Here is a 22,104-nt window from a genome sequence, read left to right as displayed (position 1 = left end):
GTGTGAATGGTTGTTTGCCTCTATGTGTCAGCCCTGTGTTAACCTGGACTTGTCCAGGGTGTACCCCGCCTCTTGCCCATAGTCAGCTGGGATAGACTCCAGCTTGCCTGCAACCCTGTAGAACAGGATAAGCGGCTACAGATAATGGATGGATGGATATCGGAAATGTGTTTCTGTTCTCAAATTTATTATAACACCTGTAAACAGTCCTTCCCTTCCTTTCTCTTAAAGTTAATCCGACAAACTTGTCTTGTTATCAATCAATCCATGTCGCAGAAAATGTAAAATTACCTTTTGTTTTACTTTATCACCGTTTAGAAATCAGCAGCACATCAACAATTACACACTGTTTATATGAAGCATTCATGATAGAAGGCTTTTTCGATGTTGTTGGTATAGAAACAAAGAAGAAGAAGAAGAAGCCTTTATTTGTCACATGCACACTCAAACACAGTGAAATTCATCCTCTGCATTTAACCCATCTGAAACAGTGAACACACACATGTGAGCAATGAGCACACATACATACCCAGAGCAGTGTGTAGTTATGCTACAGCACCTGGGGAGAAGTTGGGGGTTAGGTGCCTCGCTCAAGGGTGCTTCAGCCCAAGGTTGCCCCCATGTTAACCTAACTGTATGTCTTTGGGGGAAACCGGAGCACCCGGAGGGAACCCACACAGACCCAGGGAGAACATCCACACAGAAAGGCTCCCGTCAGCTGCTGGGCTCGAACCCAGAACCTTCTTGCTGTTAGGTGACAGTGCTAACCACTACACCACCGTGCCACCTATATTAAGAGAAGAGCATTGATATCTACCTGTGCTCTACTGTTAGAGCTGCTTTTATAGAAAATGAGCAGCTTCTGACCGATCAGAATTGAGAATCAAGGTACAAAAGTGACTTTCCGAAGAATTATTTTCACACAAGGAGATCTTTTGATGGTTGTAATTTATCACTCTGGTGTAACTGTTAACATGAAAATTGTGTGTGTGTGTGTGTGTGACAGAGAGAGAGAGAGAGAGAGAGAGATGGCAGAGCTGGCCTCGCTTTTGTGCTCTTGGCCTCTCTGATTAGCTGCCGGTCTGGGCAGTGCTTTGCTTGCTCCTTTGGGTTAAATGCTCTCCAAATGAGAGCCGGTTAAAGGCTGTTTCCTGCAGCCTCAGCTGCGAGCACATCTGGGAGAGAGAAGAGCACTGAGCTCAAATGCCCCCCACGTGTTTGCTCACGGCTGGCCTGATTGCCTTTCCTTCCTCTGTCTCTCTCTCTCTCTTTCCCAGTCTCTCTCTCTTTCCCTCTCTCTCATGCACTCGACAGACTTCTTGTCCTTCCTCTCACTCCCCTCAGTGTTTTCAGAGGAATACGCCAGAGAGAACGATGACTGGACAAGTGAAGAAGAGGATGCATGGATGTGTGTTTGTTTCTCAGTGTGTATTCATAATAGTTCATGAGCATTGGCGTGTACTGTATTTTTGTCAATCTCTATCTATCTGTGTGTGTGTGTGTGTGTGTGTGTGTGTGTGTGTGTGTGTGTGTGTGTGTGTGTGTGTGTGTGTGTGTAAGAATTCTTAGCATGCACCACGTTTATGAGGATGTTGTTCTGAGTCAGACTGAAAAACCCCAACACTGGTAAACTACCACATGAGTGCTCAGGATACACACTCCCACACTAACTGAGGTGGAATTCCCTCCGAATGCAACAAGTGTGTATTTGTAGAAGTGAGAGGGTGTGTCCACATCTCTGTGATTAAGCTGTTCGTTTGCATGAATGCTTGAGTGAAAAGGAGTGCCGTGAGTAATAATGGTCTGAAAATGGAAAATTGGTCATGGTTTACAACAACACCACAAGATTCATATACAGTTTTCATGAGATTTAAAGATTTGCTCCAAAGGTGCTCTCAAGTTTACAAATGCATAACAATTGACATGACTCAGTTTGGAGGACAGAGTACAAAGGTTAAGCCTTTTAAGGGTGGAGTGAGCATTTGGGGGGGAGGGGGGTTGGATTAAATTGATTCAATTTCAGCCCTTTTTTCATCACATTTGTACAAATTTTTCATGACATTTGAAACCTTGAGCCAAAATGGTTGACAAATTCTTAAAAGTTCACACAATGTTGAAAATTTGTATGAAATTTTCTTAAGGTACGATTAGTGGTGGAGTTAGAATCAGTCCTTTTTTCAGAGTATATCTCTATGAAATTGACCCAAATCCAACCAAATCACACTTGTTTGTTTAATTTCTTCATGAGATTTGATCCAAAATGGTCTTTTCGCAAATTCATAACAATTCACACGCAGAGGTGGACTTTAACTTCATTACTTCATTACTTAAGTCAAAGTACAGATCCCGCTGGCCAAATGTTCCTCCAATAAAAGTGAAAGTTGTACAGTCAATTTTTACTGAAGTTAAGGTACTGAAGTACTTGCTTTTAAAAATACTTAAGTATTAAAAGTACATTTTCTGTCAATGCATCGTTGTATTATTGCCACAACGCTTACAAAACCTAATGCCGTTACCAAAGACAGAAATGTGAATTCACAAAAAGAACACATGCTGTGCCATCGTGATGGTTTAACTTTAAGCTAGCTACTCAGTGAAGCTCCAGCTGACATGCTAGCAAACTCTTTTCAAACTCAAAATCATATTGGGTAGCTCATGCTACTAGAAAAGAAAAATATCTACATTTTGTTTATTTGGCAAGATTATGCTAAAGCATATTTCTGAAAGGACTTCAGATAAGTTAATGTTCTTCATGTTAGTGTAACTCTGTTTTTACATGCTAACTAACAGTGTCCAAGTTAACTAGCTATGTGTAAACATCAGCCTTGGACAAGGTCACGGCAACTTGGCAGGCAAATCCATAGAAAGTCATGTGACTAACCGGACTGCATAGCTATTGCAACATTACTGCTAGCTCTAAAAGCACAGACGACTTCATTGTAAGCTTTCTCTTGGAACAAACCATTTATATACCTCAAGATGCTTCTGCAGGTTGGATGGTGAGTTTTTGTAGGCCATGATGTGGTTCGTTTTCAGCAAACAAAGCAAACATTTAAAATGAAACAAATCTTTAATCCTTTCAGAAAACTGAAACATGGGTTCTAGGTATGGCCATGAGTGTGTGCATTCCCCACAAAAACCACCTCCTTCCATTCTGCCATCAACTGATCATGTTCAAATAACACTGCTGAGAAATAATTGAACTTGATTTTATACAGTCTATGGATGTGACCCTAGTGATTACTGATAGGCTCTCAGTGTCACCTGCAAAAAAAACAATCACATTTTAGAAAAAAGAAAAGAAAAACATCCACTTTCAAAGCTGCTTCATAGTAATGAGTAACGAGGACCTTGATAGAAATGTAGTGGAGTGAAAACTACAATATTTGCCTTTCAAATGTAGTGAAGTTAAAGTCATAAGTTTCCAAAAAAAAAAGAATACTCAAGTAAAGTACAGATACTCAAAAAGTGTACTTAAGTGCAGTACTCAAGTAAATGTATTTCGTTACTGTCCACCTCTGCTCACACGACATAATTTGTATGAATAATTATAAAGATTAAGGTCCGGTTTTGGCACTTGGAGCATTTTATGACTATATTAGTCTGACACTGATGCAAATATAACTAAATTTCCATTGTTTAGCTCAAATTTGTTTCAGTTTTTCATGAGATTTGAAGATTTCATCCAAAATAGTCTTAAAATTCATATAGGTAAGGTTAGGGGTGGAGTTTGAATTTGTATATTTTTTAATAGCTGTTTTTCTATTAAATTGACCCAACTCCAACAATATTACACTTATCTGTCAAGATTTGTATACACTCTTCATGAGATTTAAAGATCCAAAACTTGAGCTCAAATTCATAACAAATGACATGACTCAATTTATATGAATAGTTATAAAGGTCAAGGGCAGAGTTTACAGATGTACCCTTTCTTCAGAGTTATGAACCATTCTCATCCCCCTTATTATCTCTAGCCGCTTTATCCTTCTACAGGGTCGCAGGCAAGCTGGAGCCTATCCCAGCTGACTACGGGCGAAAGGCGGGGTACACCCTGGACAAGTCGCCAGGTCATCACAGGGCTGACACATAGACACAGACAACCATTCACACCTACGCTCAATTTAGAGTCACCAGTTAACCTAACCTGCATGTCTTTGGACTGTGGGGGAAACCAGAGCACCCGGAGGAAACCCACACGGACACGAGGAGAACATGCAAACTCCACACAGAAAGGCCCTCGCCGGCCCCGGGGCTCGAACCCAGGACCTTCTTGCTGTGAGGCGACAGCGCTAACCACTACACCACCATGCCGCCCAATTTTGCACAAGATTTTATCCAAAATGGTCTGAGTTACAAATTTGTAACAACAACTCAGTTTGTACGAATACTGTTGTTACAAAGGTTAATGTAAGGTTTAGGGGCGGAGTTAGCATTTTTTACTTTTTTATGAATATATTTCAAAGAAATTGAGTTAAATTCAAATACTATATATGTTTGTTTGCATTTGTTTCCAACTTTCATGATATTTGAAGATTTCAATCACGTTTGCATGAAAAGTTGCAAAGGTTATGTAAGGTTAGGTTTAGGGGAGGAGCTAGCATTTGTACCCTTTCGTACCCCGTCATTCATATGAAATCCAACCCCGTTCAAATGTGTATGCATTCTGAATGAGATGTGCTTGAATAAAGTAATATTGTGTCAAATATAACCTCAAATTTCCATGAGACATAAAGGAGAAATTAGTGGATGATAAGTATTAAAACTTTATTTCTTTATTTGTGTAATGGAAAATGATAGAAACGTACAGTTCATCAATATCACCTTGGCTAAGATAAGTCAGTGTTCCTTTTTTTGTTCCTTTTTCCTTTCTTTTAATAATAACAATCAAATAATATTTATAACAATAAACATATGGTTTTGAGGAAAGCCAAAAAAAGAAATAAAGTGTGAAAATAAATTATCATAATAACAATTATAACAATAACGATAATAACAATCAGGCTTTATAAACATCTGTTTGCTTGCTAGTCATGTCCATAGAGTGTGCTCAGAGGCAGTCCGTGGCATGTGTGTATCCCAGCATGTTAGGCATTTTAAAACTCACAATTTTTCTTTTCTTGTATTTTTTTCTCTGGTTCAGAGTCCCAAAGCCATACATACACATAAGCCTGGTGCACACACACACAGTGACTCTGCTCTAACACACATCCTGTCTTTCCAGGCAGTACCAAAGTGACTTAGTACGAAATAAAGAAATGCTCGAAGCAACAACTGTCCTCGCTCCTTTCACGCCATGTCTGTGATTTGGGAACGGGAGGATTTATGAACAAGAAAAGTGTCCTCTTTCCACTTCTGGGTGTTTGTGTAAAAAAAAAACCTCACTGATGGAGGTCAAATAGGAAGGTTTGTTGATTTCAGGGATCCTCAGTGGGGCTCAGCCCAGACGGGCGAGCGACCCGAGTGATGCGGGTGGCTGAACGTTGGGTGGATGGGGGTCGGCGTGGGCAGCATGTGGCCTGAGTGGCTGAAAGGAGGCAGGTGGCCCATGTGGGGCATGTGGGCAGCCATGGCTCCAGCAGCGCCACCGAAAGGCAACGTCTTGTCATGCATGCACTTGGAGAGCTCGTCGAAGCCCTCGGACGCTCTCTTGTTCCGCTTGGACTTGCTGGACATCTTGCGGTTGCGTGTCTGGATGCCTTCTTTCTTCATCGTCAGTGGTCTGTTGACCTGCAGAGAGAGGGGCAGAGGGAGACGGATGTTAGATTGGCGAAGGTATCCATTTCAATCTGTGCCCGCAGGGACATTCAGCACATTTTTTAGTTCTAAAAATAATCAACAAGGCATGACTTTTATTAACGTGGAAAAAAGAGAGTCCTTGTTTGAGAAATAAGATGCATTTAATTGAAGCTTTGTGAACAAGGGATTTTATTTAGCAATTCTACTGAACCGATGCCATTCTCAATTATAAAATGAAAAAAAGATAAATATAATAATGCCTCTGAGGCCAATGCTGTTCTCAATTATAACAATAACCATTGCTGTGTTGCATGTCATGATTTTGTTTCTTCAACCTCAATGTCAAGAGCAATTATAAATACAGTCACCAAGGCGGCCATCCCAAAAGAGGTCCAGCCGTTTTGTCGCGCTTGTCTGATTAGGCTGAAAATTATTTATTCATCGGATTAAAGCACCTAATAGAAGCCAAGCTTAACATAAAAAAGGGGCGAACTTTCAGACGGCACTGAATCGGTTTAACAGACGCCGTGTGTGTGAATGGCTGTCCCATGCTCCGCTCTCTCTTGGGAATAACGCCTCCCATTGAAACAAAGCGGGATTAATCAAAAGCAAGAAACGGTCAGCGGCTTCTGCCTGACAGGAAAAAGCCGTCTTTGCGTCCCCATAGTCTCCTTCCCGTCTCCTAAATCGATAGAAGCTGTCCGCCCCTGTGACCGCATCGGCTTGGCCTTTCTGTGGCTGTGTTTTTGATGCACTGTGCTTGTACCTCACTCGGTTTATGATGAGGTGGCCTGGTTTATTTAAGGAACTGGATACAGGCTAATACAAACACTCGATGCAAATAGCTGAAAATCTATTATTTTAGATGATTTAAAGATTTATCTAATGCTGTATTACAGTCTTGAACAGGAAACTTGTGAACCGACACAGTTGTTCTCTTTTACACTGGCCTGAATAGGCTTTCACATTATTTGAGGTCAAAGTTGATGATTAAAAAAAAGCATATAGGCTCCATTAGTATAAAGTGGAAATCCATTATGAAATGCCGTATCACGTTTAAAGTGCCATACAAAAATTATTGGCTCTCGCCTTAACTCTAGGATTTTTTTCTTGAGACCGATAGTAATCTGTGGCCAAACTTTAACTCGCTAACTACATGTCAACCGGTCCTTCTCTTCATTTTCCTGTTTAATGATGGCAAGAAGGGGCGAAACATAAGGTTTTACTTTTGGGACCTGCATGGGGAAAGCAAGTAATGAAATGCGCAAAATAGCCAGCAACCACTTCCATGACAATACTCCTGTTAAAACAAGAACAACTTCCAAATGTCCTGACAAAACAAGTTTAAATTAACTCCCTTAGAAAGATTCGACTTAAGCCGACCTTGAAATATCCGAACCAATGTCTGGAGTTTTGAGTGGATTGTAAATATGAACTTGGAAGAGTGCAAGTGTGCATCTTAATAAAGTGTACGTCAGAATAACGATGGCTAGCATTTAATAGCATCCTTCTTTGACATGTTTAATGATGTGGTTTTGATTGATGACAGGCTCTGGAGAGTCTTATATTGTGTGGTAGTGTTGTGTTGTGTTTGTTGACATTGTGTTGACTACTTACATTGTGGAGTTTGTAGTAGAGGCCGCAGGCATTGCAAACCGGGTCACCATTGCCGTTGCGTCGCCACAGCGTGGTTGTCGTGGTCTGGCAGTTTGCACAGCAGGTTCCGGCTCGTCGCGCCGCTGACTGTGAGAAATACAGCAATGACCAAAGGGTTAGGGCTGAGCAATATATCAGTTCCTAATCAGTATTGTGATACATGTGATATCTCAATCAATATTGTCATATTCAAGAATTTCCTTCGGGATGAATGAAGTTCTATCTGATGTCATCTTATTTGCTTGTGTAGTGTTTCTTTAGCAGAAATCTACAATGCACACAGAAGCGCTTTCACCTGTTCCTGATTTCCAATTTCCAGCATATTTCCAGCTTTCTCAAAATAAATAAATTAAATACAGTAATCGCCTAATGCAAAACAATCTTTTATAGTGCTTTAGGATACTGCGAATCAAATAACAATCACGATATGCAGTCATAAGTATGCGTACAATATAAAATTCTGCTTTAACAAGATATAAAATGGGTGTGAAAATATGTTGTGCTTGTCATGAGTTACCCCTATTTCATGATTATGTTCCTCTCGAAGGCAGATATATGCAATATACAGTACACTATATCTCTGGTTTGGTTATGAAATGAATATTGCTACAGGCCTTGCTCTGGATGAAACCCTGACAGATGATAAAGATCTTTCTGGAAAAGCTGGGGTGGTGATGGATATTATGACTACTCCAGAGCAGGCAGAATTTCAGCGCTATCCCCAAAACAGCATCAAAGTTAAAGACACGACATGGGGGAGTCGAGTTAATGAAATATCTTCTGTGCATTTATGCAAGCTTAATTCAATTTTCCAATTTGCACCAGTTTTGCGTCTGGAAAGATTTGCTGGCTCTTGCTTTTCATGAAATGGCGCATTTCGGTAAATTTAAGCTACCAGATCCGTCATTAGTTAGTTGATCCCATTTCGACGCATTATTTCTCTTGATCCTGAGTGGAGTGCTGTGGGGGTGCAACGTCTCTGTTCGCATTGTGTCCATTACAGATCAATTTTTCACACATAATAAGAAACATTTAGAAGCGCACAATGCAATCCCCCTGCAGCCGGGGACGCGCAGAGCGCGCGCTTTCTGTTCCATTTACAATTGACGTGACTGTTCCTATTAACCCAATGCACAAAATGACTCCATACACACACAGACGCACACACACACATACAAAATGCCTTTGTTCATTCATGTTGAAGAATCTATCGACAACAACAAAAACACGCCATGCATTCCGATGCTTAGTGCCAACCGGGCAGGACAAAACAAGAGCGCGCGAGCGCCTAAATCCGGGGATTTTCCGCTCGCCGACTCGCACCGCGCGCTCCCGAGCTTCTCTGCTTAATCGCTTTCCACTGCCGGGCCTGGCGGGTCCATAGAAAATTCACTGAGGTTTGTTGAAGACGGAAACACCCGGGAGCCGTGGTTTCCTTATCGGGCCTGGCCACATATCCGGATAGGAAACAACTGGACGGCCTTTGAACGGGGAAGGGCTCCGAAAACAGCGCGGCCCACAAAACGCAGCGCGAGCTGCTGTGTACCCTGACTCCATGGAAAAAAAACAAAAAAAAAAAGCTTTTGGGCTTTTCATCTTTTATTTGGAGAGCACAGTACAGACTAAAGGCCGAGAACAAAATGTCTGCGGCTTCCCATAATAATAATAATAATAATAATAATAATAATAACAACAGTATGCACTCTCACTCTAGAACAAAATGGGTATCTTTTATCTAGAAATGTGCAGTGCACCTTCATAGCTTTAAAACGTATTCAAGGTATTTCCACTCCAATTATGTACCTTAAATACGTTTAAAGTGTCTAATAATAATAATAATAATAATAATAATAATAATGATGATGATGATGATGAAATGGGAAAGCTCACCCTGTGGTTGGAACAATGCAGAAAAAGGTTCTAATGGATGGAGAAACAACTATCCAGAAGGTTCTATCAGGTCTCATCGAGTAAGGTGTTGCAAGTTCTCAAGTGAGTTAACAAACCTTAGTAACCCTTTTTATTGGCTGTTGGCTTATGTTAACACCTATCATTTTAATAACAATAATATTAATATGCACTCTCAAAAAAAATGGGTATATTTTACATAGAAATGCACAGTGCACCTTCATAGCTTCACTCTGCTTGGTTTTCAAGGTATTCAAGAACATCTGGTTCAAGAACATATGGCTGTAACGCTCTAATTATGTACCATAAGTATGCGTAAAGTGTATAATAATAATAATAATAATCATCATCATCATCATCATCAGTGTATATACAACTCATTATTAATTTTAGATCCCATTTACAGTGTCGATGATCAATCCCGCCCATCAAAATCTTGCCTCATGCACTTTTCTTTCCTTGCTATTGGAGAATGTGAGAGAATCCCCTCAGAGATGTGCATCTTCAGTACCAACGGTCACTCAGGCAAGTGCAAATTCAATTATAACACCAGCCTAATGGAATAAAAGTGTCCCACTCAATTAAAACAGCGTTGAGGGTCGGCTGAGAGAGGAATGCAAGCAAACGACTAAAGAGAGGTCATGAATAGATATTTAAATACTCTACACTCTTTTTGGTGGTGGATGGAGGGGGGAAAGGGGGGGAGGTATGTAAACAGTTTAAGTAACTCCAAATGTCGCAAATATGTTAAATCCAATCTGTGAGTCGCTTTCGAACTCCAAATCCATTCCCTTGGGTTACCCGTGCATTGAATTTGATTTGATTTTATTTATTTGTTTTTTTTTTTTTTTAAAGGTGATTGGGTACAATTTGCATAAAAGCATGTTTTGTGCTCTGCTTTTTCTAATGTCAGCATAAGACTAATCCTGATCATCAACTATGAATGTTTTTCCTCCTTAATATCTTTTGAATGCACTTTCAAAAAATATTGGAAAGCATAAATATATTAAATATATATATATATATTAAAAAATAATACTTCACAATGCACCTATATACTTATTCCAATTTAAAAAAAAAAAAAAAAAACCTTGGCACTTTTGTAAAATACATTCCTGAACTGGAGGTAAGAAAAAGTTATGTAGTGATGACTGGTTTTGTGATTATTTTTTATTTTACTATGAATTCTTTGAAGATATATCTGGATATACAAACAATATCTCATATATATATTTAATGGCACCTAGAAGAACCAGATATATTTGAAGAACATATGGCTATCGGCAGTAAGAGGAATGAAATATCTTGTAAAGATCAGTCAGATTTCGGAAACATGTACAGGTCAGTCTGCACAGTCTTCCTGTCCCTGCGCTGAAGTGTTAATTAAGCTGGGTTAGGCATCGTGGGCATTGGTATCAGTAACAGTATCAGAACTAGCAGCAATAATGATCGCAGCAACAATGGCAATAGTAGCAGTATTGTAACAGGCAGTGGAGGGGATCACCGGGGGGTGAGAGCGACAAACAATTCCAGGAAGATCATAGGGAAAATATAACTTTCCTGGAATTGTGTGTATTCTCTCTGCTTCAGACTCCTATTTAGCCCTCATGTGTAAGTGTGTTTGTGTGAGACTATGCTGAGAATGTGCTACTCACCAGTCTGCGTTTGGGCTTGATCAGGGGCCGGTTCTGACCGTTCATCTTGTGATAGAGGCCGCAGGCGTTGCAGAGGTAGTGGCCTGTTCCATCTCTCCTCCAGAGAGGGGTGGAGGTCGCACCGCAGTTCACACACTCACGGCCCTCTGTGCAGAATTCAGATGGAGGGAAACCAAAGGGAATTTTATATAATTAAGAAGTTCACGTCACACTGATATACCTATCAACTCAAATGATCTGAGGCTGCAAAAATGTGTAAGGGGTCCAAACGAAGACACACAGGAGTGCACAGGTCATCGAGGAGGAATCTGGTCAGGTACGCTGTCCAAGTTCATTAACCAATATGTAATCTGACCGTTTCCATCGACAACGCATTAAGCTGTTCCTCATGATATAAAATCTCTCTCAAAGAATGATGAGAACAATACACATCCGTGCTTGGCTGACCCCAGGTCTGTCACTCAGCCTTGGTGAATCAGGAGGAATCAGAATGGACATAGACACCTACGTGTAAAGTAATCCACGAACGCATGGCAGAGAAGCAATGAGTGTCTAAAACCCAAGGAGCCCATTGAGAAACAGTATTACATAATTTATTGCTGAACATCTCTGTGTCTCTCATTTTGCCATATACTAAACATTAACATGTATAGTGCAAGGCCTGTAGGCTCAAATCCTAGCCAGTGATGTCACTCGCTAATTATACACTTCTAAAATGTTGGGAGTTTCCATGCACTCATTTGGCTTCATCAGCTTTACTGTTCGGATCCATTCTCATGCAAAAATAAATAAATAAATAAACCTCTTGGAGATTACTTGGTGCTTTAATTCATCCCACCTCTCTTCTTAGTGCTGTTTCTCCCAGGAATCATGCTTCCATTATTCTCTTTCTAATGTGTGAAGGACAAGCTGTCCCACCCAGCCCAGAGAAAGGAGTCCACCCTGGACAATAATGCTACTCCTTTTGAAGTGTATGTTTAGTAATTCAGTCATGGTGCTGCATTTTTCAGTGTAACCCTTCCTGTTATGCAAATGAAGCAGTATTGGTGCATTTGAGCTAAACTATGGGAGATGGGAGTGTGACGATAAAATGGCCACAGGGTTAGCGGGTTGGGCCCTGTGCTGCAGGCCATCTCAGAATCATGGTTGTTCAAAGATAACCAAATACAGCGTTTCATTATACTGACCCCTGACATGACTTCGATTCCATAATGGTTTTGTTTTACAAAGGTGTAGGATCAAGCTCAGATTTTGCACCACGCTCTGGTAAACAAGAAACAAATGCACGAGTGGGTACAATTTTTACAGTTATGATTCAATATACGAACTCTATAGGGACCACTAGCATGTTTTTTTTTCTTGGTCCTCTTTTCTTTTTATAGCTAATAATGTATTCACATGCTTTAAGATAAACTTGCCAAGGAGGAAGGATTTCATAGGATTGTCCATGTTTGATGGAAATTACATATGCAGCTTTGTAATGACGACAGGCCCCTGTCCAACTCACATTGTTCAGATCACCTTACCAGCACTCTGTGCCAGAACACACATCTTAGCTTTTACTACAGGAAGTAAGTCGGGAAGAACATGGCAATTTACATGGAATGATATTGGATCTGTGCAAAAATACAACATGTATGAAATTACACAATAGGGTGTTTAAGCAGTGTTCCCTGCATGTTGTTATTTGGAGGTACACTCACTCTCTCTCTTTCTTAAAAAAAAGTATTAAATTGTATGTTTTCACTATACATTTCTTGAGAGCTGGAGTGGTTCTTTTATATTTTGGTACACTAGATGCATCTAGGGAAGAGATGCACACTAAAGGTATAAAAGCTGGGAGCTTGTGGGTGCATGCAGTGACTGGTTTATTATAAGTTTATTACTCATGAAACCTGTGGTTTTGGATCCATATGGTACACAAATGAATATTGTATGAGTTCAACAGTGTAAATAATAATAATAATAATAATAATAATAATAATAATAATAATAATGATAATAGTTTGCTTATAGCCTACTTGTATCTATGCAAGCCGTAAGCCCTTCCAGATAACACTATAACATTAGAACATATAACCTTATGCTGTTAAATCTCACACTTTTGAGCAACAGGCGCTAGACTCGTGAGCCTCGTCCCGGTTTGTTGGCTTTGGAGTGGCGAGGGAGGGGAGCAGGTCGTGATTTGTTCAGTCAAAGGTACACAGGATGTGGCAGGAGCCAGTGCGTCGTGACTCCTGCATGATTTAAAAACGCAATAGAGCTCGATCAAGCACCAAAAAAAAAAAAATCTTAAAGTCGGTAGAAAAGCGCATGCGTGCGTCTGGACTGATTTAGGGCTTTATTCAATTTCATGACAATAAAATCAGATTTAATTTATTCCAGGGAACATTAAAAACCCTATTAACACCTCTCCTTGGATTAACTGTTTCTTCATATCCGACTGAACAGATAAATATGCATGGTTTTGCGCATGTTATTTTTCCCCACATTATCATGTTTTTATGCCTCATTTGTGCTTTAATTATTTTTGTCCAAGTCCAGAACATTTGTCTTTTGTCATCTCTGTTAAACCACGCTTTAAGTGTCTCATGTAACGGATTTTTTTTTTCCTTTAGCAATGACTCGTCTGGATGGGAACCATCACTGTCAACAAGGTTTTTTTTTTTTTAAGTTTGGGTTTGTTTGTTTTTTTTTCCTTCTCAGGAAAGACGTGGGGGGGGGGCATGTCTTTCGATATTATCTCAGCCTGTCAAATATTTCAAATATTAAACACACACACTCAAATCATAGAAACACGTGTCAAGTGTGTCCTAAGGTTGGGGTTGTAAATATACCAGTTCACCACCATATTTCACTCTGCATCTCGAAATTGAAAGAGCGTGATTAAAATTGACATTTTTTAAAATATATATGATGTGTTTTACAATCCCAACTCAAGGGCAGAAAACCCCCTTAGTCCAACACTAACTCTGTCGTGTCGATACCAAAATAACAACAAAATCCCATTTTGAATTATACGCTTATTATGTTTAAAAAGTGTTCATTTGCCTTCATGTCATGGTCAGTAAAAGTTGATGCAACTCACCCGAGCTGGATCGTGCCTTGCTCTTGCATTTGGGTGTGAAGTTAGAGGACGAGCCGCTGAGCAGGTTTGGGTGGAAGAGACCGGCTCCGTAGTCGTGCGCCGTGGGGAGCGAGTAGGCCGGGTACGTGGGGATCGGGTGGTGCGTGGACGGGGTTTGAGGTGCGCTCATGGCCAGGCCGCCCCTGAGAGGGCTGCATCCCTCCATCTTCATCCCGTCACCCACTTGGTACTTGACTGACTCCTTTTCGTCCATCCGCGTGACCGAGGAGGAGGATGGAGACGACGGTCCCGGGTCTGGCGACACGTCTTTCGGAGGCGTGGGAGGGAAGTTGTAGAGCGGGTGTGGGCTCGCGTGGCTCGCCGGTGCTAGAGTGGCGGAGGCGGGCGCCGTGGCCGAGCCGCCGCTGCAAGCGTAACTGGCGCTGGTGGCGTGAAGCCCGGCTTTGCTGAACGGACTGACCGCCCAGGCGTTGTGGTGCGCCGCTGAAAGAGCCGCCTTGCTCCCGTCCAGCCACGACAGGCCGGGACTGTGGAGGAGATGCGGCCGGCAGACCTGACTCCCAGTCAATCGAGCTGTAAACACAATTGATTTTTTTCCCCACATTAATTCATAATCAACACGCACTTTCAAATCGTTATTGATTAGGAACAAAAGCCGCAGTGCGCGCAGTAGATTTGTATAATCCTGTCCCGTTTCCTACCTGTTGATTCGGTTCCCGTATAGCACAAACTCGACATCTTCTTCAAACTAACACAGGCTATAAGATATACAACTACTGAAATGTTCACAGGAAGGGTTTTAGCCTAGTCCAGTCAAAAGGAAAGCCAACGCCTTGAACGTTTTCCTCTTGGAAATTATTATTATTATTATTCATCAGGCGAATAGATAATTATATCAAAAAATACCTTGTTCATAAAAGCGCCGATGAGCCGAATTCTGCTCCTCACACAAGTAGGTATGTGAACAAAAGACTGTTATCAGTGATTTTTTTTTTCGTTTCTTATTTTGTATCCGGGAAATGCCTCTCTCTCTCTCTCTCTCTCTCTCTCTCTAGCAGCCAAGAGAAGAAATGACACGAACTTCCCTTTCCTCCCTGTGTCACATTTTCTGAACATTCCCCCCCCCCCCCCCCCTTTTTTCTTTTAATCTTCAGGCCACGTTTCATCAGGATAGCAATTCAGCATCATCAACTCCAAAATTTAACAACGAGCTATAATCATTTCTCCAAAGCAAACAGCAGACTAACACACAAATAAAATGACATCATGCACTAACAGATTTTCACCTTTTTTTTTCCTTTGGATTGCAACTGATAACTGATCAGAGACCAAAAAGCATGCAGACAAGATGTCAGCAGGGTTAAGTTTGTTTACACTGTCCTGTTGAACAGTCGATGAAAAAGATTACGCCACTACAATCCCATGCAAAATATTCATGGAGAAAAAAAATACAGGAAAATATATTGATATGATAACTATGTTGTAATACAAAAAAAAGCTATAGTTTATAACAAGCAAATGTATTTGTAGAGAGGTAAATAGAATATACCAAACAAAAACAAATACAGGATTATAATAATAAAACACACTATAATAAAGGCCTGCACAAATGTTATTTCTCGAGCGCTTGTGTGCTTACCGTGTGCTTGGCTGTAGGACACTCTTGCCCTTGAGTTAGGGTAGTACGGATTGCCTTGTGAGTCCAAGTGATTTAGAAACACGTCTACTTCATCCGGGGGCAAAAGCGGCGCCATAGGCTCCATGTAGTTGTGTGTGAGGCCGTGATGATGTGAGTCCGGGTGCTGGCCGTTGAGCACCGCGTGATGATGCGCCATCCACCGAGACTGATCTGCAGCCACTTCCATACCTGAAGCCTCCGTACAGACGTGTCAGGAAATAGAAATCAAAATTTCCTGAATTTTTTAAATTATATGTAAATATTTTATCTGCAGTATTTAGGGCAGCTTTCTAAAAGCCGTGTTCATCTATAGTTCCCAAAACGCAAAGTATATGTGGTTAATCTACTGCGAAACAAAAAGAAGGTGGTTGTGGTTGTAAAAGCGTCCTTTTCACTTTGTGCACACTGGATGTTTGTCTTTTATATGATGAAGATGATATCCTCAGATGCTCTGATGCACCTGCAAAAACAAAAACGGACAGGTAGAACACATGAGTCGAGCTAATTTTGCACATCATTCAGACCCTGCAAACAAGCATGCCGATTATTATTATTATTATTATTATTATTATTAAAAATGGCAAACATGCACAGCCTAAAAATTCAGATTCCAATTAAAACCTTTTTTCCATTTTAAAATAAAAGAGAAAAAATTATTTTTGGCCAAAGAGGTAGCCTACTTACTGCACACGACTGCATTTCACTCCTCCTCCTTCAGTGTGTGTGTGTTTCTTTTTTTCTCTTTCTTTTTTATCTCGTGTTGGTCCGTTTGCAAATAAAGTTAATCCCCATGCTGCATCTTGACATGTTTGCCGCGGTTCTGTGTTATTGTGTTATTCGGTTGTTAAACGCGCTCTCTGAAGTGTTGTGTCTCCGTCCCGCGCGCTGCTTATGTTTCTTTTAATGAATCGCGCTCGCGCTCTGTCGGACCTGGCGCCAGCAAATTCCATATCACGCGAGTGTGGGCGGAGTCACGGGCTGCTGGCGACCTTCCGCCAGCCAATGGCAGATCGAGGTGGCTGTGATAGGCTCCTAGTGGCCTATGGAGCGCTGAGAGAAGCATCAGTCACCGGCGCGATTTATTGAGATCTACCTTTCCTTATGGCTTCATGCTCCGCATTCATAATGCCTTTTTTTTTTTTTTTTACACACCAGCTAAAAAGAAATGTACATGATTATTTTTTTTGCTTTTTATGTGGTTGAAAGATTATTATAGTCTACTTGTCTTTCATTATCTTTATTAAGCAAAAGTTTGCCATTTCATTATACCAAATATATATCATATCTTTAAAAAAAACACCATAATAAATGTATCATACAAATTTACAAAACAAAATTATCTCGGATCAAGTAGCCTAAACATCAAATCTTTGGTGCAGTTTCAAAGAGCCTGGAAAATATACTGCAGAGATATTAGGCCTATTATTAGTGCCATAAAGAAAACCATATATTAAAAAGAGAGAGACATGGCTGCAATCGTGCCGTCATTAAGACGAGCTCCAACCGTAAATGTTGGTTTGTCTGGTTTTTTTCTTCACGTCCAGCTGTAACGCAAACAAACAGCAGTCCTCACACCCCGGGCATTAATTTGAGGAGGAGTGCTTCATGGCCTATAAAGTGGGCGCCATTGTTTCGAGGAAACTAATTGTTTTTAATTAGTAGTCACTGCATTCCTCTTGCGCAAACATTGTTTTCTCGCAGGCGATCTCGAGCGATCAAACGTCGTTTTGCATCTTAATAGTCGGCCCCCTTTCCCCCTCTGCTTGCCTGGTGCCGGCAGGTCGCATGGGCTTGTCCGAAACAAGAGCCAATTGGTGGCCATTAGCGAGGCTTCGTTAATTTGCGCTGGCGGTGAAACGCTCAGCTCAGGCTGAACACCGCAGGCACGAAGACACGACGTCGCCAATTAGTTTGATAAGACCTGAGATAAACTTTGGAGCCAGATCAGCTAAAGAACCAGCATGCATAATATATAATAAGCTATTATACTATTTTTACCGTGGAATATACACTAATTTGCATAAGCTGGGTAGCGCACGAATATTACTGTCTTTCCGACATGTCGGAAAAAAGCTGAGTGCCAATACATTTCTTCAAAGTGGCATCTCATTGTTTGATATTTGAGTGTACTGTGTGTATTGTGTGTATTTAGCACAATTTGCATACAGAAATTATCACTGCACCAATAAATAATAAATGCTTCATTATTATTATTATTATTATTATTATTATTATTATTATTATTATTATTACACTTGAGCCAGAGCTTGCCTGCTCTCAGGTAACTCCAGCCCCAACCCAGGTTTGTTTCATTTTGTTTTCTTTAACGAGTCGCCCTTCATCTTCTGTTTCGCACCTTTTGTAACTCTGTGGTCTCTGACATCTTGTACTAACACTTTGTGTTTATTAATTATTCATTTAACTGCTCTGGATCAAAGGGAGCACTGTAAACGTTTTCTCAAGCCTGCGTTCCAGCTGGTCAAGTTCTGAGCTGCTTGCTTGCTTATTTATTTATTTATTTATTTATTTATTTTTGAGCAAATAGTAATTATGATGTAAAAAGTCTCATGTGAATGAAGCTAATCTCACATAGTCCTAGTTAAAAGCTACAGGTCAGGAACCTTGATGAACCGAAGAGCTTTATTTGTCGTGAATTCATTTCTTCTACAAATGGTGGCATTTACACTGAAAGTGTAAGAGGTCGCAGGTTGTCTGAACAAAAAAGATGATTGACAGATAAGAACCTGCCGACCTGCTGTCCCCGATTGACGTCACCAGATCGAAGGAAGAGAAGAAGAGTGCATGCTGTGTTGCTCATATATCTTGGCTGAATCTATGTTGTTTAGCTTGAGAGCGGTGAACATTTATGCATATGTGTGATAGTTCGTGTGTCTGTGTGTGAACATTTCGCTCCAACAGACTCCAACAAACCCCAGTCTGTTTAATGCCGACATCCCTTTGTTTTCATGGCGACTGGCCAGATGTGCAACACCCCTGGACTGTCACTGCCTAAAACTAATAAATAGTGTATTGCTTAATAAGGTGCATGGGCTCACTGTGCTATCATGCAGTTTAGGCAGACTCACATGGCATTAGGAGAATATATGCAGCCAGAGGCCTGTAGAAACAACACCATTGGCATCAGGGGATACATTCTGGTCATTTGGGACTGGTGGAAAATTTGTGAATTATGTTTAGGTCTCAACAGCACAGCAAGGCACCAAAATGGATGGTGACATTGCATCTAAGGCGCTTCATTTTATTGATTAAAAAAAAGTTTTCTCAGCCTCTTGTTGGGCTTTCTCCAAACATGCTAGTCATTAACTTTTGGTAGGCTAATTAACTGTTTATTAGAGCTTGATAAATGCTTTATAAAGTGTATGCAACACTAATGGTTGAATGGTTGCACTATAACTAAAGCAAGAATGATGCTAATGACCCTCCAGAATGACCCTGATCCAGCTCTTTTTCACACACAGCAGACCTCTTTGAAGCAGACTTGTGGTAAATGCTCACTTGTAATCCACCAGGTATGAATAATGCTTAGAACAAAGAGGAGGGAGGTTCTCTAAAGAAAAAATGAATAAATAAAAACCTCAGCAGCAGCATCTAGGTCTCTTCTACATGGAGGAGGGGATAAACGATCTCAAGGGCACTTTTACATGACTGAAGGCTCCATAAGCTGAGCACTTCTCCTGGCAACACGCATGCTAGAGCTCAGACGTCACGTGCGACTTGGTCTGGCGTGTAATGATGTCATCAAGGTCCAATTTTACCTTGAAACCAGTGTTCAGTGTGGGTTTAATGCGTAATTGAGGAAAGTCCCTCTAATTAACAGGTGCCACAGAAAGGGGTGCGTCCAGTCTGTGGGGTTTTATCAGGTTTATCATTCTTCCAGGGGTTAAAAGAAGGGAGGGGGGTACAGGAGGGTCTGTGAAGATAAGCAGACGCAGTGAGATGGGGCAATGAGTCAGAGCAGCTGAAGCAGCATTGTCCTTTACTCACGGGTAATTAGATCGGGACAGGGCATCGACGGTCACTCTTCTCTCTTTCTCCCTCTTCCTCGTTTCACCTCTTCACCGATTCGAGGCGTTTACCTCGGTTACAACCCCTCCTTCCTTTTCATAAGTCCTTACCGTCTCCATCTTTTAGGCGCGCGCGCGCGCACACACACAGTAGCCTAAACCAAAAGTTTCCAAAGCAGTGTGACTTTGATCAGCGCTGAAGTTATAAATCTCCACCATGATGACAGCTCGCCTTTCTGTCTGAATGCCTTTGCTCCTGATGCCTAAAAGGGCTCAGTCACAATACTGTAGAACTTCACGCGCACGCAGCCAAATCTTCTGCTTACCGTACATCCGTTATTGCATTCAGCCAAGCTACTTCTCCACACTAAGCATGACAACGGCACATGTGAAACGGTATCTGAAATATTTATCTTATAAGTAGCCTATACTGTCCTGAACTAAGCGAAATTATAAGGCAGATGCACTTGTGTACAGCTCACTTTTCAACACCTTGGATAATACATAAGCATCGTATGTATAGATCAAATACAAAATGTCTTAGCCTTTAATGAATACAATAAGCAACCTCTGTGGCATACACGAGTTTCAATAAAAGACGTTTTTTGACATATAGTAATATAATTCACAGGAAACCATCAGCAATCATATTGCCGACATTGTTTTTGTTTGTTTGTTTGTTTGTTTGTTTGTTTGTTTGTTTGTTTGTTTGTTTGGCTGATCTAAATGTACTCATGATTCTGGTTTTCATGACAATTTTTTCGTACTTGGAGTGAATCCATTAATATTTAAAAAAAATTGTATGTAGTACTGAGAAAAAAAAAAAAAAATATATATATATATATATATATATATATATATATATATATATATATATATATATATATATATATAAAATCCAGACTAATTTTTATATAATTCATGTCAGGCAGAAAATGTGACAATTATAGAGTATTAATAATAATAATAATAATAATAATAATAATAATAATAATAATAATAATATACACATTATTATTATTATTATTATTATTATTATTATTATTCCAAAGTGGCCATCACTGCCAGATATCACATGAAACCGGGTTGTCTCCTGTGTGTGTGTGTGTGTGTGTGTGTGTGTGTGTGTGTGTGTGTGTGTGTGTGTGTGTTGAAGCTCCTCATTGATAACACGCTTCAAAAGAAAACAAACAAACAACTCGTGCAGTATATACTTTCTCACCTGCTTTTCTTCTTGCGTCCTGTGTCTTCGGAAAATCTCTCCGTCTTGGAGGCAAAGTCCGTGTGCCAGTCCGTGTGGGTGCGTAAAGGATGGAATGCGGTGATTTCGGTTCGGTTGGCAGCGACAGAACCGACTACCGGACAGAAATTAATAAAACTAACTGACGAGCCCTCTCCGGTGACTCGTATGTATTCGTCTGTGCTCTCTCTCTCTCTCTCTCTCTCTCTCACACACACACTCTGTGTGTGTGTGTGTGTGCAAACTTGAGGAATAAAGGGCTGCAGACACGTAGCACTGCGCGTCAGCCAATGAAAAATAGCACGCCACCTATGGTAAATACGGTGGTATATTATTATGTTTTTACTTTTGGTTTTGTTTTTTGCTTTTGTTTTACATAATATTTAGCTACTACGTTCTGGCTCGAGTTTCAGCACCTGGAATCTAGACTCGAACCTGCTGGCATGTTTTTTTGTTTTTGTTTTTCAAGTCATTCACGCAAACCTGCAAGTGCGCGCGCATTGCTATGCACGTAGTACGTAGCTTGTGGATAAATCTCCACGTTTTTGCAAAGAATTGACACAGACAGGCTCTAGGGCTGTATGGACTGCATTTTTTGAGATAGCATGTCGCCTAGTTAATAGTCGGAATAGAGGGGTATAGGAGTGAGGCATTGTGACTTGGGCATCAACTTGCACGCTGTTCTCTGCTCTGCAGATGCTTTCTGAAGTGCTTTGAATATGTATATCTTTTGCCTGCATTAGAAGGCGACCCCGACTTAATGAATTCAATCCCCCTGCTTGATCGTGTCGATAAAGTGAGAGGCTGGAAGAAAAATAAATAAAGCGACTTCGCGCCTGACCCTGACCCTCCTCCTCCTTCTCCTCCTCCTCCTTTTTATTAAGAAGAGGGGAAAAAACACCCACACACGCATGACACCAAGTTTTAAAACATGCAAAGCCGCTGCAGTAAAGCCAAATCTCTGGCACGAGACCGTCCGGGGCTCCGCAAGCGTGTGGCTGCGCGAGGCAGGTGCAGGGCCGCGAGCCGCCGCCGTCTCACTGCGTCCCCACGGAGAAAGAAGAAGAAGAAGAAGCGAGCAAGATAGTAAACTCTGGCAGCCTTCATTCAATTGT

At 40.9% G+C, this 22,104-nt stretch overlaps 1 protein-coding gene across 3 annotated transcripts; it reads right to left on the bottom strand.

Moving 5' to 3' along the window:
* Positions 1 to 4,746: 4,746 nt before the first annotated feature.
* gata2a (GATA binding protein 2a) lies at positions 4,747 to 21,216 on the bottom strand. Of its 3 annotated transcripts, none has more exons than XM_060910456.1 (6): positions 20,972 to 21,216; positions 15,686 to 16,184; positions 14,048 to 14,619; positions 10,959 to 11,117; positions 7,357 to 7,482; positions 4,747 to 5,730 (listed from the first exon to the last, which is right to left on the bottom strand). In XM_060910456.1, the coding sequence occupies exons 2-6, from the start codon at positions 15,909 to 15,911 to the stop codon at positions 5,428 to 5,430; spliced, it is 1,386 nt and encodes a 461-aa protein (XP_060766439.1). In that variant the 5' UTR covers positions 15,912 to 16,184; positions 20,972 to 21,216; the 3' UTR covers positions 4,747 to 5,427. The 3 variants fall into 3 exon arrangements, with proteins under 3 accessions (XP_060766439.1, XP_060766438.1, XP_060766440.1); XM_060910455.1 differs by lacking the exon at positions 20,972 to 21,216 and adding an exon at positions 16,409 to 16,784; XM_060910457.1 differs by lacking the exon at positions 20,972 to 21,216 and adding an exon at positions 16,409 to 16,783 and having other exon boundaries at positions 10,959 to 11,104; positions 14,047 to 14,619.
* Between the last annotated feature and the right edge of the window lie 888 nt (positions 21,217 to 22,104).

Source organism: Neoarius graeffei, chromosome 26, assembly GCF_027579695.1.
Source record: "Neoarius graeffei isolate fNeoGra1 chromosome 26, fNeoGra1.pri, whole genome shotgun sequence".
Classification (NCBI taxonomy): Eukaryota; Metazoa; Chordata; class Actinopteri; order Siluriformes; family Ariidae; genus Neoarius; species Neoarius graeffei.
Note: the sequence above shows the minus strand (reverse complement) of the source record. Positions and strands in the feature narration are given on the sequence as shown.